This window comes from Coenobita brevimanus, chromosome 100 (genome assembly GCF_032717465.1).
Source record: "Coenobita brevimanus isolate Jiangsu-jjx chromosome 100, ASM3271746v2, whole genome shotgun sequence".
Classification (NCBI taxonomy): Eukaryota; Metazoa; Arthropoda; class Malacostraca; order Decapoda; family Coenobitidae; genus Coenobita; species Coenobita brevimanus.
The window spans coordinates 5792501-5812817 of NC_137053.1; the positions used below are offsets into that span (position 1 = coordinate 5792501).

Below are 20317 nucleotides of genomic sequence, written 5' to 3' on the forward strand. Positions count from 1 at the left end.
TGTTGTTGATGCGATTAGAGGTAATTGGGTCATGGCATAGGTGTGTTGATAAGGTTAATTGGGTCGTGGATATGGACGTTGAGGATGGGGTTGATGTGGGTGTCGTTGATGTAGCTAAGGTTAATTGGGTGGTTGATATGGATGTTGATGGTGATGTTAGTGGTGTTGATGAGGGCGGTGCAGTGGGGGATGGTGGAGTTGCGTTGATGTCGGTGTTGATGTGCGTACCGTTGATGTGAGTGATGTTGATGTGAATGAGGTTGATGTAGTTCGGACTGATGTGGGTGGTGTTGATGTAGGTGGTGTTGGAGAGATTAAGATTAAGTGGGTCGTTCATATAGGTATTGATGATGTTCCGCTATGTAGTATTGATGTGGGTGATGGTGATATGGGTGATGTTGCTGTGGGTGGTGGTGATGTGGGTGACGTTGATATGGGTGATGTTGATGTAGGTGATGCTGACATAGGCAATGTTGATGTTGGTGGTGTTGATGTGAGTAAGGCGAATAGGGTGGTTGATATTGGTGCCGTCCATATTAATTACATGGATGTGAGGGACTGTGGTGTTGATGTTATGTGACTGATTATTATTCTTAGTCATTTGTTTTTCCTTCCTCTGTCCTGTTATTTAAAAGGAAAAATATTAGACTCAGAAAAGGCTAATTAGGGTCGTGTTACATCTTACATACAGTACAGCAAATTTTACAGTCCTACGGTTCCCAGTTTTTGAAGTTTTCGTAATTCTGACTGTTTCTCTCTCTCTCTCTCTCCCTCCCTCTCTCTCTCTCTCTCTCTCTCTCTCTCTCTCTCTCATCACAGTAGCTTATCGTCCCCTACCTATCCCTCTCTATTCCATTCTACCTCTTCGCCCCTTCATCATTTTTCACATTTCGCCCTTGCAAATTCCTCTGTTCTCAGCATTCCTGTTTGTGCGTGCGTGCGTGTGTGTGTGTGTGTGTGTGTGTGTGTGTGTGTGTGTGTGTGTGTGTGTGTGTGTGTGTGTGTGTGTGTGTGTGTGTGTGTATCTATTTCTCTCTCTATTTTACTCTTGCTCTTAATTCCACCCTGCTTTGATCTGCTCTTGTTTCATTCCCCTCCATCCCTGTCTACCTCTCCCTTCCTCCTCCTCCTCCTCCTCCTCCTCCTCCTCCTCCACCTCCTCCTCCTCCTCTTGCTCCCTGCTTTCATATTGCATGTTTACTCACCATTTTCTATAAGTTATCCCTTCCATATGCATTCTTCATCGATCTCGTCATCTCCCTACCAGTCTCTCAGGTTTGTGTTCATAGATAAAATAATAATAATCCAACAATTTTATAATCATTGTGTATTTTGTGCTTCGTATCTCCGTGTAACTGAGTGATTGATATTGGTGGTGATTGACGTTGAAGTGGATGTTGATGATGTGATGTGAGTGGTGTTGAAGTGTGTGTTAATGCTGGTGTTGGTGTGGTGGTGATGATGTGGATGGTGTTGATGTGGGTGGTGTGTATGTGGGTGATATTGATGTGAGTGGTGTTGATGTGTGTGTTAATGTGGGTCTCGGTGTGGGTGGTGTTGATGTGGGTGGTGTTGATGTGGGTGGTGTTAGTGTGGGTGGTGTGTATGTGGATGGGCGGGTGGGGTTGAGGTGGGTGATGTTGATGTGAGTGGGTAGGTGGTGTTGATGTGGGGAATGTAGATGTGCGTGGTGTTGATTTGGGCGTTGATGTGGGTGATGTTGATGTAGGTGGCGTTGATGTAGGTGGTGTTGATGTGGCTTGTGTTATGTGTGGTGATGTTGGTGGTGATGCGGGTGGTGATGATGTGGTTGGTGTAGATGTTGGTGGTGTTGATGTGGGTTGTGTTGAAGTGGGCTGTGTTGATGTGGGTTGTGCTGAAGTGGGCTGTGTTGATATGGGGAATGTAGACGTGGGTGGTGTTGATATGGGTGTTGATGTGGGTGTAGATATGGGTGTTGATAGGGTTTTGATATGGGTGTGGATAAGGGTGTTGATGTGGGTGTTGATATGGGTGTTGATGTGGGTGTTGATATGGGTGTTGATGTGGGTGTTGATATGGGTGTTGATGTGGGTGTTGATATGGGTGTTGATGTGGGTGTTGATATGGGTGTTGATGTGGGTGTTGATATGGGTGTTGATGTGGGTGTTGATGTGGGCGTTGATATGGGCGTTGATATGGGTATTGACGTGGGTGTTGATATTGGCGTTGATATGGGTGTTGATGTGGGTTAAACATAGCCTTAATCAATCCCTCTACGTTGGGGTTGTTCTATATAAAATCAAGGGTGACAGCAAGTTAAGTACGTCACCGGACTGAAGGGATTAACCAAAAATTGAGACCGTTTTCTCGTCTTCCTTAACACCTTTTCCTAAGCGATTTATTTTGCTTATTACACCTTACTTTCCTCTTCTGTACTACGTAAATCCTTCCAATATTACTATACATACATGCAGTACAAAAGGCTATTAACCAACCTTATCCAAACATAAATCGCTGAGGAAGAGGTGTTAGGGAGCTTCCTTAACCGATGAGAATACAAGCCTGGATGGAGAGACACATGACGATAGACAGAGAGACAGTGAGTGATAATTTCTGAAACCAAGTAATACAATCTTCAGTGCCCAATATACGTTTTAAATTATCGTGTATGTGTTTAAAAATAATTCGACTAAAACTTGTATCCACGAGTGTGTTATTGTCCACAGATCAACACTACACCCATTTCACTCAAACCTGACTTATCTCTAGATCCTGAATACGGAGCTGGAACAAGGGATTTACAAAAGAGTATGATGCTAGTCAAGAAGAAGTGCAATGGAAAGGATGTAGAGCCAAAGGAATGATTTACCCTGCTCCTGAACTAAGTGAATTAAACTGATAAAGGACAAAAATCTGGGCCAAGTTAAGGTAAAAGAACTATAGCTTCATAAAGTACCGCTCAGGTGGACGATGATATCCGGAATGATCAGTACCTCTCGTGATTTCCAATATTTCATCATCTGAGAATTTATAGGGCAATACTGATTTGGAAATATTACTAGAATATGATGTAATTATGAAGACAGCATTACCAACGTGGGTCTAGCACTATCGGACATCTTGCGGTCACCGAAGTCTGTGGTGTTATTTTTTTTTTTTCTTTTTCTTTTTTCTTTTTTCTCTTGAGGACTCCACCGATGCCTTCTGGAGCAAGTGTACAGCCATATGCAAAAGTTTGGCCCACACTTCTCTGCACACTATAGTAATGGAAGGTGTTACATGAAACGTTTTATAAGACAGCAATATGAGGCACAGAAAAAGAGTATGTGAAAGGAAGATACTCCATGTCGTTAGGGGAGGAATGGGAAATATGGAACGCAGGATACAATGCTGGCAGGACACAATGCTGGCAGGACACAACGCTGGCAGGACACAATGCTGGCAGGACACAATGCTGGCAGGACACAACGCTGGCAGGACACAATGCTGGCAGGACACAATGCTGGCAGGACACAATGCTGGCAGGATACAATGCTGGCAGGACACAATGCTAGCAGGACACAACGCTGGCAGGACACAATGCTGGCAGGACACAACGCTGGCAGGACACAACGCTGGCAGGACAATGCAGGCAACGTACCGTCGGCGAACCTTTGCTCATATTCGTACCTCTGTGGCCATCTCGGCAACAGACGCTTTGTGGACATTAAATCGCTCCAGTTTTCAGTCGCACAATTCTTTAACTCTTACTTAATATTTTGAGACAGCGTGTTGATTAGTAGAGACAGCGTGTTGATTAGTACTGTTAATCGTAAGTAAAAAAAAAAAAAGTCACTAGAGATTTGAAAAGTACCGGGGGGAAAAACTCTTTGATGCTTTACGTTATTTGTGAAAAGCTAGGAGTTCAGGAAAATAAGAAATTAATATGATAAGGAACAGTTCTAAAGAAAATGTTGAGTGAGTGGCGTGTGACTGGACTGTATTCTTTTCACTCTGAGTTGGCCTAAAATTGCCGTCTCTCAGTATAGACTCCTGAGCTGTAAGAGGAGATAAACACTAAAATACAATGCTAGTCATGAAGAAGTACTCTGAAAGCGGATGTATAGTTATACCATTATCTTTTACAACCATTGAACGACGTGAAAAAATCTTCAGTAATATAATAATAATAATAATAATAATAATAATAATAATAATAATAATAATAATAATAACAATAATAATAATAATTGTAATGATGATGATGATGATGTGATGATGATGGCGATGGTGACGATGATGATGATGATGATGATAATAATAATAATAATAATCATAATAATAATAATAATAATAATAATAATAATAATAATAATAGTAGTAGCAGTAATAGTAATTTGTGGTAGGTGAGGGCGTTCACCATCCGCTCACTGGATGTAGCGTTGCTCTCAGGTGACTGCCGTTTCCTTTCTTCCTTCTTTCCTACCTTCCTCTCTTGTCTTTCTGTCCTTCATTCTTTCCTCTTCCTCCTGTCTACGGGTGACTCTACACTGAGTGACAAGCCAAATGGTTTCCCGTACACCAGGAAACAATATACTACACTGAGTGGTAACCGTATAACCAAATTATAGCTCCTGGTGGTTAAGTGGGTGGTTTAGGCGTTCCAATAGGATTGAGCCTATGTAGGTTCATATCCAAGGTTGGTTGGGGTTTGTTGCTCACGTAACGCCACTCATGGATGAGTGAGGCTGGTCACTCTCATCTTAAATGTCAGGACTAACTTGCTTAGCCCCGGACTCCTACGCTCCTCATGGGGCAACACAGGACTGCATGATGAATGAATGAATAATAATAATAATAATAATAATAATAATAATAATAATCTGAAGGACAGATACGTGGTCAGAAATCACACATCTCTCACCTAAACTGCAGTAATCATTGGGATTTGTTATTATTTTTCCACATTCCCTCCTCCCTCAAGCACACGAGTATCTTCACCCAGTCATGTACTCCCTCTGGCCTCTCCCCTTCTCTTCTACTTCCAATTTATGTTTTCCTGAGCCTTCCACACATCACATGACCGAGAGGAGCTATTGTGAAATCCTTGCTTTATTTTCCATGCTAAAAGAGAATGTAACGTCAACTACTTTTTAATTTTTTTTGAGAAAGATAGAAGCAGTTTTTATATAACCATTAATAACAAACAGCAGTGAGGAATAGCTTTCTAAATAATGAAAGTACGAGAGATAGTTAAAAAGGAAAAATTTTAAGTTCCAAAAATATTCGGAGGAGGGCGCAGTTTAGCGTTTCGAGAATTTGATCGTAAAAGCGAGTTAATATTTAGCATGACGTAAATATAATAAGCATAACATTCACATACCACACATTCGTTGCTTGAACTAATAACGTTGAAAGACTATACTTGTCAGCGATTAGACCAGTTAGGGCTCCCAGGCTCCTATGACTCACTCTCCCCCGAAACCACTCATCTGTCGTTAACTCTAATAGAATGATAGAGTTTTTAGCCCACGAAAGGCAAAAATTAGAGCCCCATTTCCAGTGATCATCGGTGTATGTTGCTCTTTTCTGCTCTTTTCTCTTTTCTCTCCCCCATGTTGCTAAAGCTTATCCAATTAATTCGTTCACATCGCTGCAACGGGAAAATATTGAGAGGAAGTCAAGTCTGGTGGGTAGATTAGAGAGAGAGAGAGAGAGAGAGAGAGAGAGGAGGGTGGGTAAGGAAGCGTAAGTTGTTGTCTGGTTACTGTTTTTTCACGTTGGCCGAATTATTAAGGGCTTTCTCTTTACTACACTTGGTGGCATAGTGGTTAGAAAGCCCCAGACGGAGTGACGGTCTAGCACTGGTTCGATCCCCTGGGCTCATATTTTTGTCGGCTGAGGAAGTACCCTAACGCCTCTTCCTCAGGGATTTATTTGTGTATATAGCTGGTTAACATCATTTTGTGCTTTATTTATGCAGAGTATGACGATAGTGGAAGGATTTATGTAACACAGAAGAGGAGAGTAATGTGTAGTAAACAAAATAAATCGCTTAGGAAAAGGTCTTTGGGAGCCATTTCAACCGACGAAAATACAGGCCCAAGAAATAACTAAAGGTTATTATATTATTTCGTTTTTCTATTTTTTTCTTTTACTTATTTTTTTTTCCAGTGCCACCAAAGGATGTAGGCTGCTCATCTACCCTTAAATGTATTGGACTACGCTAGCCTAACCTCGGGCCCTTACACTTCAAAAGGGGTAAAATGTGTAGGACTCTGGATGATATTTTGTGGCTCTCGTAACACATCTTCCTCAGAGATTTAATCTGCACATTACACCTGAATATCCTCTTACGTGTTACTGATGAAAATTGTTAAAGATTTAATGGTGCATTATTTATTAAGAGCGAGAGAGCGTAGCAAAGCAATGCTTACTGTACGTTCAGCTGAGAAATGAGCGGCCTGACATGACACAACCCGGCCTGACACGACACGGCCCAACCGCGATGGCTATCAGAGGCTAATAACTTTTCTACTCTGTGAGACAGAGAAGAGATTCTTTTAGCAGGTAGTAGATACATTCAGTAAATTTTGTTCTTAGTTATATATTTACTCAAGGGACTAAAAAAAAACCCTTGGAATCCCAGCTTTCCAAGGGAATGTACCGAGGGCTTCAACTGACATGCTCCACTATGAAATCGATTTAAAGCACTATGAAAGTGACATGCGAGGTATGAGTTGTTTTTCACTTTTATATGTTGATTGAGCGCGCGCGCGCGCGTCCGTGCGTGCGTGCGTGCGTGCGTGCGTGTGTGTGTGTGTGTGTGTGTGTGTGTGTGTGTGTGTGTGTGTGTGTGTGTGTCACTATAGGACTCTGCCAGCCTCCTCTTACAAGCTTCTAGTGTGGTGTATCGGAATCAGACTCGTGGATATAGCAGTAAAGGACTGTGGCTTGTGTGTGTAGCAGGACAGGATTGTGAATCGTGTATATAACAGTACAGGACTCTGATTCGTGCGCATAGCCGTAGATAACCGACTCGTGCATAGAGCAGTAAAAGATTTTGACTCGTGTGTATAGCCGTGTAGAAATGACCCGTGCATGTAGCAGTATCGAACTGTGATTCATGTATAGAGCTACATTGGACTCTGACTCGTGTATATAGCAGGATAGGAATGTGGCTCGTGTAAACAGCTGTATAGAACTTTGACTCTTGTGTACAGCAGGGCAGGACTGTAACTCGTGTGTACAACCGTATAGGACTGTGACTTGTGTGTATAGCAGCATAGGACTGAGGCAGCCTCCCCCTGTCTGTTTACACGAAGGGGGAACGATGGCCTTAAAGTGGCACTGGGCAGGCACCGCACTTAATCATATCCCGACTCTTTCGCATCCCGATTTTTTTCTCCCCTCCTTTTTTTTTTTAATGTTATTTATTTGGGTTCTTTTTCTTCCACCTGACGAAGTATATTTTCATTTTTATTTTTGCTACCTCCAGACGACTCTTTTGAAATCGGAATGGACCTCTGTCAGTAGAAAGTTTAGTGAAGGCGATACCTAATCTCCTCAAGTCAGAAAAATCTCTCTCATGAATCAAATCGCTAGGAGGGTATCAAAAATAAAATAAATGCGATACTGGATGAAATGGATTAGAGAAAACAGAGCCATACAAGGAAGGGAGGCCGAATAAAAACGCACTTTTAAACCTTTTCACGGTCATGCATACACCTGGGCACACTTATTTGTTTAGGCTAAAATCAGATCCTTTTTTTCAAAGAAGGGATTTTCTAGCATTCCAGTGATTTCCCTCAGCTGAAGGAAATCGTCTCGTGATAGCCTTAAGAGGATAAAGCGCTCATTGAAGGCGAAAGCGCTGAGTATGCCTTTTTAATGTTTTGTCTTTGAATTAGTATTTTTTGAACTGCCACATTCAAGTTCGTGTTTTGAAGTGAGGAGGATAAAATAGCTGTCATCTCAAGGAACGTTCTTTTTATATCGACTTTCAGGTTGATTTTTTTTTTCAGTGTTTCTTATGTTTCTAGGCCATCATCATCATCATCATCATCATCATCATCATCATCATCACCACCAATTTCTTATGTTTATCCACTCACTTGATGTAATACTTCCTACTTCTTCCTTCACCTTTATCATCTTTTTCAGTACCTGTCATCTTCTCTTTCTAATTCTTCCATCTTTCCTGTCACTTTTTCGTACTCTTCTTTCCTTTTCAGGTGGCTTTACATTGAGTGACAAGCCAAATTATTTCCTATAAGCCAGAAAACCATATACAATGCTGGGTGGTGACCATATAGCAACATATACTCGTACGTGTTTCCTACGTGTTAACAAGTGGGTTGGCGGAGGTTTAGTGCCCCTCCCCGTAAAACAGCTAACTAAAAATCACAAGGCCACCCCTTACGGGATTATGGTGTCTGGCTATAGACTGATAGCTAGATCTTAGCCATCATCATCATTATCATCCAACATCGTCATCACCACCACCGATTTCTTATGTTTCTTAGTCATCACCATCATCACCAGCACCAACACCATCACCATAATCATCAATACGCTGATTGTACTGTTGTTATTTCTCTTGCATTTCTCACACCCCTCCATACCCTCAACCACCGTGGGCAATAAAAAAATATATAAAAGTATTTGTGTCATTAACAAGAACAGTATCAGTGACCAAAGAGATGCTGAGCTGAGTGACGAGTTAATGACAAGGTTTCAGTATAAGAATTGCACCTTTTCAGTTGTCAGTTTCGTCTTGAATTTTGACAGGTACGAAGTCTCTCTCTCTTTCTCTGTCTCTCTCTCTCTTGTATACGTATATTCACTTTCCCGCTTTCTCAGTTTCCTCGCTGTACGTATTTTCTCACTTTCCTCTCTCTACCCACTTTCTCACTCTCCTCTCTTTACGAATGTCGCTGTAGGTGATAACATTAACATGATTTTAGTTTTCCTCTTTTTCTCTAATGTTCTTCTTGTTCCTGTTCGTGTTCTTCTTCCTCTTTCATTAACATTTACAACTTTCGAATATTTTACGTGTAGAAAAAAGGAATTAAAGTTCTTTATAAAAAAAAAAGTCACACAAGGGAGGCCAATATTAAGATCCGTCTCTCTGACTGGTTTTTGTTTCTGTTTTTTCACTTTCCACTCGACCAAAAGTTCCATTTGAATTCATCCGACCACTTTTATATGTTACCTAAATTCCTGTAAACTTTTTTATTTATTTCATTATTTATTTATTTATTTGGTCAATATTTCTCTTCGACAAGGAGAATATGTTTTCTCCCCTGTTTGTTTGTTTGTTTGTCTGTTAGCGGTATTACTCAAAAATTAAAGAGATATTTGGACCAGATTTGGTGGGTAGATAGCCCATGTCCCAGGGAACAATCGATTAACTTTTGGGACCGATCTGGATTGTATTACAGATTCTGGATCCGGAAAACACTTTTTGTGAAACCCTAATCAGTGATGAGAAAACCTAACCCATTATGAAGAGTGGTTTGGAAATTACGCTGCCCTTGTCGGAGAGACGCGGTCCAATTCTTGCCCCTCTAGTTATTTATTCTTTTATAATACCTAAAGCAGCCTTCTTATTTAACTTGATTTACCTGGACCATTTTCTTACTTAACTCGAATTAACTGGACCCTTTTCTTAATATTCATTTAACAAACTTCTTAACCATCTAACCACTTGCTCACTTACCTAAACAGTTTCTTACTTATCTATCCACTTTCTTACTCATCTAACCACTTTCTTACTCACCTAACCACTTTCCAAACTTCATCTACCCCCTTTACCTGAATTAATTAGTCCACTTTCCCACCCCACAGTTCCACCTGAGTTCGTGGACGAGGAGACAAGCCCCTCTCACGTGTCTGTGCAGGAGAGCCACGACGTGCGTCTCGTGTGCCGTGCCAAGGGCGTGCCGGAGCCAACCATACGCTGGACGCGAGAAGACCGCCTGCCCATCACCACGGCAAGGGGCTCTAAGGGTGAGTATGCCGCTCAGGGGCAAGGGAGGGAGGATACATAACCCCTTGAGTGCGGCGACCCTTTGATAATTCATTCTTGCCGTACCCAGACTATACACAGGGGGGTCTGTAAATAGCGCTCCACTGCAAACTCACCTGGCAGTATATTGTGTATTGCGGGAACGGCTCAGTCTCCTGGTGTGGGCGTGAGTGTGGCAGTGGGAATGAAAAAGAATAAATGATGCAGAACAGGCACGTATAACCCTGACCGAGCCGCTCCCGCAACGCACGAGAAATGGCCCGACGGAGTGGAAGAGGGGCGTTATGTATGGACCACCCTGCATTATTTGGATTTGGGGGTAAAGGTGGTTATATTACAGCCTTCCTTAACCCATTCACTACGAGAGGCCGGATCCGAAATTGAAAAAAAAGCCTGATGGAAGCACAAATACAATGGAAGCTACATCATCGGAGTGAAGGGGTTAATGTTGTTCCACGCCGCTAGGGGGAAGGGGTGTGAATGGGGTAGTGCTTTTTTTCTCTTCTTTTTTCTTACTTCTTTCTTTCTTTTTCTTTTCTTTCTTTTTTCCTTTTTTTGACGTTCTCCGGACACCAGGGGACCGCTTTCGTATTTCGTATCACCACCTAAAGGGGTTCCAACGATGAGTGCTGTTTTGCGAGAGAGAGAGAGAGAGAGAGAGAGAGAGAGAGAGAGAGAGAGAGAGAGAGAGAGAGAGAGAGAGAGAGAGAGAGAGAGCTGTAGCAATTATATACAAGCACAGGACGCTACCCTCACCTTCAACACAAAGCCAAACCTCCGCATTACTCTCGTCCAGCCTCTCTTCCGTATTCTGAGTGATCATTTATGTTGCGAGGTTTGTTTTGCAATGGGTTGTGTTGCTGTGAGTCAAATCCCTCTATTGTTCCCTGCGTCTTATACTGCCCGCATCACAGCCCGCCCACACACACACACACACACACACACACACACACACACTCTCTCTCTCTCTTTCTCTCTCTCTCTCTCGTAAAAAAACCCGGCTTGCTCATGTACATAATTTAGTTTGAGCTGTTGTTTCTGCGTCCCTCATTCTGGTCTCTCTCTCTCTCTCTCTCTCTCTCTCCACAATCCCACACACCTGTCACACACAACACCTCCCTTACACTCCCATACACCTGATTTCAAACACATATTCAAGTTTTCAATATTTTTTTTTATAATTATTTCCTACCATGCAAGCCTAACACTCATACCACATACACTCCACACTTTCCATAATTAACACTCTTCCACACTTAACACGTCTCACTTTCCACATGTAACACTCCACACTTACCACTCCTCACTTACCACTCCACATTTAACACTCCACCCTTACCACTCCACACTTACCACTCCACACTTAACACTCCACTCTTGTTTACATCTGCATCACCACACATCTATCTTCATCACCATCATCATCATCATCATCATCATCGTCACCAACTTCATCATCATCATCATCATCATCATCGCCACAAACTTCATCATCATCATCATCATCATCATAAACATCATCATCATCATCATCATCATAAGCTTCATCATCATCGTTATCATCATCATCATCATAAACTTCATCATTACCATCATAAACTTCATCATCATCATTACCATCATCATCATCATCATCATCATCATCATCATCATCATCATCATCTAAGCCCAACATCCATATAATACATGGGCGTGGGAGGGATTTAGAAACAAGAACAGACAACACAAAAGCAAGAGAACTATAAACAGGGAGTCCCAAGAAATGCTTCACCCATCAGTAAACTCGTATTCTAAGCCTTCAGTATTCTTAGATCCTCCTTACAGGTTAAATAATCGACACAAAACAAATGATTATGTAATGTCTGTGGACTAGAGAGCAAACCCTACATCGCCAAGTAATAGTAATATTTTTAATAAAGATGGTAGTCATGATAAAAAAAAAATAACAGCAAGAGTAATAATAATAATGAAAATAATAATAATAATAATAATAATAATAATAACGAGAATTCTGGAACTGCTGAAGCAATATTAAAACAACTCAACATTCCAAATGAAAGTACAGTAGCCTGTTTCTGTTCTCATTGTAGACCTATTATTAAGGGACTATTGATGACTCAAAAAATTTTTACGGATTTTGACCAATGACCTAGAGATCAAGGTCAAGGTCATTCATACTGTTCAAATCATGTTAACTCTTGACCCACTACATTTCCACCGAGCTTGGTCATAATCGGCCAAATACTTTCGATTTAGCACTTTCAGGAATAAGGCGGCCATTTCGATTTTCCTTAATATCTCAAAAGCATTTATTGGATCTCACTATCAAAACCCAGGTGCACTAGTATATATATGTTGACGACTACATACGGGAACATTTGCAAATCAGTCGATTTAGTAATTTTTGCTGCGCAGGAGAGCAAAACTGAAAAAATAACGTTGAGGCCGCTAGTGCGCAGCTAATGCTAGGAAAAAAAAAATTGCGCCCAAAGAAGCCTGCAACCAAGATACATCACTCCTGAAAATTTCAAGTTTATATCTCGAACGGTCTTGGAATGTCAGCCTTCTAATTCCCTCCCTCAAAAAAAAAAAAAAAAAAAAAAAACAACGGAAATAATATCAGTATCAATAAGAACTCCATAGAACCTGGAGTTGTTAATAGTAGTGGTAGTAGTAGTAATAATAATAAAGATAATAAAAATAAAAATATTAATGACAACAACAACAACAATAATAATAATAATAATAATAATAATAATAATCTTGACAATAACAATAAGAACAATAATAATAATAATAATAGCTAGAAATCACTCAGAGAGCGCATACCTCCGCCAGAGGAATTCCAGGATCCAGATCCGGATCCAGTTCTGCCCCAAAAATCTTTCTTGGCCCATGGACCACCGTTCCACAAAAGTTCACTGAAATTTTCATTGAGAACTTTCGGAGATATCGTGTGGACAAACAAACAGACAAATATAAGGGAACACATAACCTATAACTTCTTTGGCGGAGGTAACAACAACAGAAATTAAAAGTAACCTACTCCATGTGCGTCTGCTTATATATTTCATTCATCCATATTTATCGTTCATCAGTTCTCTAGCTTCCTCAAATCCACACCTCGTTCATTCACACATTCACCTCCCAGTTCCATCCACCTTCTTCTCGACATTCCACGTCACTTTGTATTTTCAAACTCATTTATATAAGCCCTCATTAGCACTGTTGATGTTTCAGTCTCCAAATGTAACCTTGCCACTTTAAGAGAATGGATATGAATAGGTGTGACAGAACTGAATACCACCCTCACACACGAATACTGTCAGTAATAGATGTTATATCGTGCTTCTCCCATACTCATCCTCCATGCTGCTCTGTTCTTCTGTCCTACTACATCTAAAACCCGCCACACCTGCTACATTACACACCTGCTACACAACACACTTGCCACACAACACCTGCCACACCACACTCAAGCCGCCGCTACACCTCTTGCAGGGCCACAAAAATAGACACACATATCCGCTATGCCAACTAATATAACTTCATCCTAGCATCATATTACTCACCTTTACCAACTTCCACAATATTCCATGACATTGCTTCTCATCACGCTGGATCACACCATAACGCACCACAACCAGACCACACTACATCTCGACACACTACACCTTATCCCCCTACACCACAGTATATTACACCACCCTACACTAAATATCAACCACACTACACCACGCCACACTACATTACACCACACTCTACACCATATCGCACCACCCTACAATATACCACGACACTAAATATCAACTATACCAAAATACACCACACTCACGCCACTCAGCAACACACCAAGCCACACTACACCATATCACACACTAAGCATCATCACAATACACCTAGAAGCACACCATACAAGGCCCCTTCTACACCTTTATCACACTTACGGTCACAAAACACACAACATTACCGATACACCACACTACTCAATAACTACACACTACACTGGATCTCACTACAATACACGTAGCCACACCAACAAGGCCCTTTCTACATCTCAGTACCAAATTGCTTTCCACATCGCACCACATCACCCCTCACCGCAGCACTCTAACTCACCACCATACCACACCACGACCACCACTTGACCACACCACGACCACCACACACCACAGCTACACCACACTACACTGAAGCTCACCATAACGCACTTAAAACATACCCTGCTATGCCCCTCCACATCTCATCACAGTTTTGCTCACTACATCGTACAGTATTATCCCCACCACATACGTATTAAACTACAATTATGCGCACTACATCACACCCCACCACACCACACCACATCACACCACAAAGCCTCTAAAACATACATTACTGCGCCATTTTTTTCACAATTTTTCTCACTACATTACACAGCATTTGTCCCTCACCACGCTACATCACACCACATCATACCACACCACTTCACACAACACATTACGCCACACCACACCACACCTCACACCACACCACGCCACACCTCACCGTACCAACACCACACACACACACACACACACACACACACACACACACACACACACACACACACACACACACACACACACACACACAGAAACTCACCCCACCCCATCCCACCCCACAAATCTTAAGCCACGAAAAACACCCGAATAAAATCATAACGAGAGAAAAAACAAAAACACACACACACACACATATGCACACGTAAAAAACACAGACAAGCGAGCGTAAATGCCCCTCGTATCACTATTAATTTACACAATGGTTTGAGAATAATACGTTCAAACTTGATTAGAATTTTACCGCTGATGACACAAGCGCTCGGTCATTTAATTAATTCTAATGGTCCACGAAATCCCGCTATTAACCCCGGACCAGTTGCCATTGCGTTAACAAGCCGACCACTGGCAACCGCAGCCCACCACCACCTGTTTCGGTCTGCCGGGATTCGGTCTAGCGGATGGTCTGGAGGTGCGGGTGGTGGTTGGAGTGTGGGTGAGGGTAGGGGTGGGGGTATGGGAGGTGATGAGAGAGGGTGTGGGGTGTGGATGAGGGTTAGGGCAGGTGTGCGTTTGAGAATGGGTGTTTGAGGTGTTTATATGTGTGGGGAGGGGGATAGGGTGCGTGGTGTGTGGGGAGAGGGTGGAGGAGTGGAGTTTGTGTGTGTTAAGTGTATGTCCACCGGACCCAGGTTCAAATCCCCGCTGGGGCAGGGAACAGTTTAAGGATTTGAATTTCATGTAAAGCAGACATGTCGTAAAAATACCCCCGCTAATACCAATACACCAGTCCTGTATGAGACAGCCTTAGCATGTATTCAATATGGACGGTGGGAGTTAGCGACGAAGTGGTGACATGTAGAGGTGTATGATATGTAGGAGGACTACTGGGCCTTGAGAGCAGACTGTGAAGCCTATGCACAAAGTCGAGCACATAAAAAAAAAAAAAAACAATAAAATGTACGTATGTGCAAGGCGTGTCTGTTGCGTGTCTGGCTTTCTGTGTATGTCTGTCTGTCTGTCTGTGTCTGTCTGTTTCTGTGTGTGTGTGTATGTCTGTAAGCGTGGTGGTAGTTAAGGGAAAGGTAGTGTTCATAGATGGTAGTGGTCTGTGGGAAGGGGTGTTGGTCTGTGATGTGAGTGATGACAGTGAATGTTTTGGTGATGGTGTAGATGGTGGTGGTGGCACTGGTGGTGGCTGTGGTGGCTGACTACATATGTGTGTGTGTACACACACACACACACACACACACACACACACACACACAGAGATAGATAAAAGGATATATACGATTATATAAACTACACATCTTTGCACATCTGTGTTTCTCTCTCTCTCTCTCTCTCTCTCTCTCTCCGTTTCTCCCTACATAACTTCCCTCCCTCAGGCCTCCATGGCCCAGATCAAGACTTTGCCGCAAACTGAACTACATGATACAATATTTAGTTGTTGCTGTGACCCCAGGTTGATTTGTATGTGAACTTAGTGGACTGCAGGCTGAAGTTGCCCGTTTCCTGCAGCCTTTGGCTAGATACGGAGGGAGCTGAGGGGCGCCTGTATAACCTGGCAGTATAACTACCCGGTTATTTATGTGCTACCACGTTAAGGGATCCCTCTCTAGCATAAAATATTTAGTAACCTACAGTGATGGATTTTTTGTTGTCGTGTGTGTGGAGTGGATTCCGATGAAAAAAAATTTATCATAATTTTAAGATCAACACATTTAGGTTCTTATGACTCAATTTCTGCTGAATAAAATCGTTTGGCGTTGGATGTAAAGAAATAGCAGAGTTGCCCCGACCATCAAAGAAATAACGGTGGCAGGATTAACACTCTCAGACTCTTATACTCTCTCTCACCTGAATAAAATCGTCTGATGTTGGCTTAAATTAATCCCTAGAGTTGTCACGAACCAGAGAGAGAGAGAGAGAGAGAGAGAGAGAGAGAGAGAGAGAGAGAGAGAGAGAGAGAGAGAGAGAGAGAGAGAGAGAGAGAGAGAGAGAGAGAGAGAAAGCAAAAATGTACTGGAAAGAATAAGTGGGTACATTTAAGGTTTTATCCGGCCTCTTTAAACATTCCCTTCCCGTCCCATCTCACAACGTTTCCACCGGGCTCGAAAAAACGTCTGAAAAAACGTTTAAGTGGGCGGGTGACAGAGAAGCCAGCCATCCCCAGAATCACATGGGGAGAATAGGCATACGTCAGTGGCACATCTTTTAAGTCCTAATTCCCGTCTTGCATTTATTTATTTATTTATTTTTTAGCATGATGTCAGGTGTCATGGGTTCTGCAATCAGCGTTATCAATGTCTGTCCTGCATCGTTCACTTATTTCCTGCTCTCACTATCACTCCTACGCCCACATCAGCAGACTGAGCCGTAATTTACTTGGGTTGCTAGCGCTGTCTGGTTAACGTGGGTCATTCACGTATTTTTTTTTTTTTTTTTTTTTAATTCTGAACTGGGAAGAAAATCCAAATCAATGTTTGTTAATAGAAGAGTTTACATATTTTGGCATTCTAGATATACAGTTAACCTTATCCAGATCATTTGTGTTAAAATTTGATAGGGATATGTCATTACTCGTCTTCGTACTGAATTTCTTTGTGGTGATGATCATGACTAATTGATGATGCAGACCACGAGTAAATCTGATAATAAAGTCCTGTGCCTATGCCGAGACAAAGACCCCGGCATCTGTGAGCACAATTGTCTGAGTGATGGACTGCTTCCTTCATTTACTCCTCGCCACGATGCTGGAGGGGCGCCTTCACGTGGTGGCGCTGAAATAACTTGGTGGTTACACTGCTAGGTTGTATATACGTCCCTCAACTCCTTCACTATCCCCCAAGAGGAGGACGTTGGACTGGAGGATGAGAGCAACTTCAGCCTTCAGTCCACCGGGTTCACATTTCAGATGAACCTGGGGCTACAGCTACTACTACTACTTCTGTTACTACTACTACTCACCTCTCACGAGTCCTTTCAACTTTTCAAAGGTTCTGTTATTAGCGGAGATTTTCCTTTTAATTGTCAGATAATCAGTATTTTTATCAAGACCCCTATTAAGGCAAATGAAGATCCCAAACTCTCCCCTTCCCAGATCTTAAACCCATAGTGATTACCTGTCTTAATGACCTCTGTGCAGTCGATAGGCATAAATCTAGAGGGTGGTCCATATATAGCGCTCCACTAGAAACTCGCCTGATGACTTGTGTGTTGTGGGGACGGCTCAGTTTGCTGGTGTGGGCGTGGGTGTGGTGGTAGGATTAGGAAACGAATAAACGATGCAGGGTAGACACTGATAACGATGACTGAACCGTGTCAGCAACGCACAAGAAATCGCCTGGCGGAGTGGAAGATGAGTGTTATGCATGGACCACCCAGTATTTCAACAAATTAATGCCTAACTCCTACCACATCCCTGAAATCAAAGCGACCCGTTAATGAATCTGAAATGAATGGCTCCTCAAATCAAAAGCAGGAAGAGACAGTCACAATTTCCTCTCCTTCTTCTTTGGTCCCCCTCCCTCCCAGTCCCGATGGCCGCTGCGCTGGGGAAGTGTGGCCGTTTGTGGTAATGGATGTGTGTGTGTGTGTCACCTGGCCGCGTCCTCTTGCCGTGGGACTGAAAATTAACCCAATCCCTGCATACACATTCACAGCGTCCTGGCATAATCCCAGCTTAGATTCTAAATGCACGGGGGTTCTCTCTTACCTAGTTCACCTTAATCTATTTACCCTGAGGACGTATCTTATTATCTTTACTACAACCTGAGGGCTGAAGAGGGACGCCTTCACCTGGTGGCACCTATATAGCTAGAATTCACAACTGCCTGGTTATACAAACGTCCTTCAATTACCTCCCACTTCCCTATCTCCCCAAAAGGAAGATGGTGGATTGTAGAGGGACAGCTTACGCCTGTATTCAACTGGGTTCCCATTCAGATGAGCCAGGGGTTGTAACTACGGCTACTACTACCACTACTACTACCACCGCCACCACCACTACTACTAAACGTTATTCAGCATTAAGTTTGCCTCCTTGTAGTATGTAGGTCAAGGAAAGGTATATCCAACTCCATCAGTTCGAAAAGTCAATCCTGTGCTGAAAAAAATCGCCTGAAGATACAGAGACTGAAAGAAAAATTACGTCCAACGGCTGAAGGAGCGAAGGTGCAGCACTGTTTTTAAGGCCTGTTGTTGAGGAGGTTTACGTATTTGTTTATTTATTTACTTGTGGAGGCTCTAAATTGATCCTGCTTCTTCACGGCTCTATCGTGGTATATTTTCATTCACAGATGTCAATAAGTAGAGATTTTAAACAAGTTACAAATCTAATCTAACCACTGATGATTTTTTGTTAGTGTCTCTTAAGCTGAACATTTAGCAAAAGCGGATCCCCGCTTCTCCGATCACAGACACAGTGATAAAAACAGACACAGATGCACACGGACACAAACAGACGCACACGGACACTGACACAAACAGACGCACACGGACACAGACACAGACACAAAAACGGACACATAAACCCAGACACAGGAAAGGCAGATACAGACACGGACAAACACCTTCTCTTTTTTTGACTGATGGCAGCGAACTGACAGACAGACGTAATGAGATACATGCTGAATAACAAACACAAATACACGCACACATACACACTTACACTCCCCCACACACACAAAACCCCACACCCGCCTACACACACACACACACACACACACACACACACACACCCTGTAATCACCGAGCCAAACGCGGCGTGAAGGTAACAACCATATTTTAGCTATATACATAATAATTAGCAATATTCGCTAACCATTTCCGTGCTGGCGATCTCCATACATCAGAGTGGCGGGGTGTAATATATTCGCATTGTGAGTATCGATAACTCTCGCCCTGACGTTCCCTGTATGATTTTCACATCGCATTATCTTTATTTCCGTGGCAGGATGGACTATGGCGGAATTGCAATCAGGTTTATTAGACATCTGAGTGCTTTGTCCAGAAGAAGGGAAATGAAAAACCGTATTGATAATGGGAGGAATGGAGGAAGAAGGAAGGTAAAATATGTAACAGAGTGGAGGTAAGGGGCATGGAGAGTGAACTGTTTGACACTCTCTGTAAACAATCGAAAGAAGGAAGTTTATGATAACCTGTATAAGAACGGTTGTCATGATTGTGATCCTAGAGAGTCCACACTGAGAGAGGTTGCTCCAGAGATGACCAGCTGTTTATTACTGTGAAGAAGAAGAAGAAGGAGAAGATGGAGGCGGAGGAGGAGGAGGAGAAGGAGGAGGAGAAGGAGGAGGAGGAGGAGGAGGAGGAGGAACTAAAAATCCCACAATCCTATGACAGCTTTGGTCCCTGCGTTCCGTATTTCTCATTCCTCCTCAAATCTTAAATTTTCTCCTTTTTCATGCAGTTTTATCATCTTGCTTAATATTCGTTCACCTAAATGTATCTCATCGGCACAGTCGGTAGGTTAGTATCAGCGAATTATTGATCTTGATATTACATGAAAGACTGGCGCTGGAGAGGGACGCCTTCATGTAGTGACACTGATATAACCGGACGGCTCCACTGTCCGGTATACTAACGTTCCTCAACTAAAAAAAATAATGATGACGATGATGATGATGATGATAATGATGATGATGATAATAATAATAATAATAATAATAATAATAATAATAATAATAATAATAATAATAATAAAGAAAAAGAAGAAAAAGAAATAATAATAATAATAATAATAATAATAAAGAAAAAGAAGAAAAAGAAATAATAATAATAATAA

At 42.2% G+C, this 20317-nt stretch overlaps 1 protein-coding gene across 1 annotated transcript in view; it reads left to right on the top strand.

Moving 5' to 3' along the window:
- The window catches only part of LOC145414546 (lachesin-like), a 197900-nt gene that overhangs the window by 141790 nt on the left and 35793 nt on the right, over window positions 1-20317 (top strand). The window contains exon 5 of the mRNA XM_080284066.1: window positions 9811-9972. Coding sequence (XP_080140192.1) covers window positions 9811-9972 — 162 coding nt within the window. The remainder of the gene's footprint in view (window positions 1-9810; window positions 9973-20317) is intronic.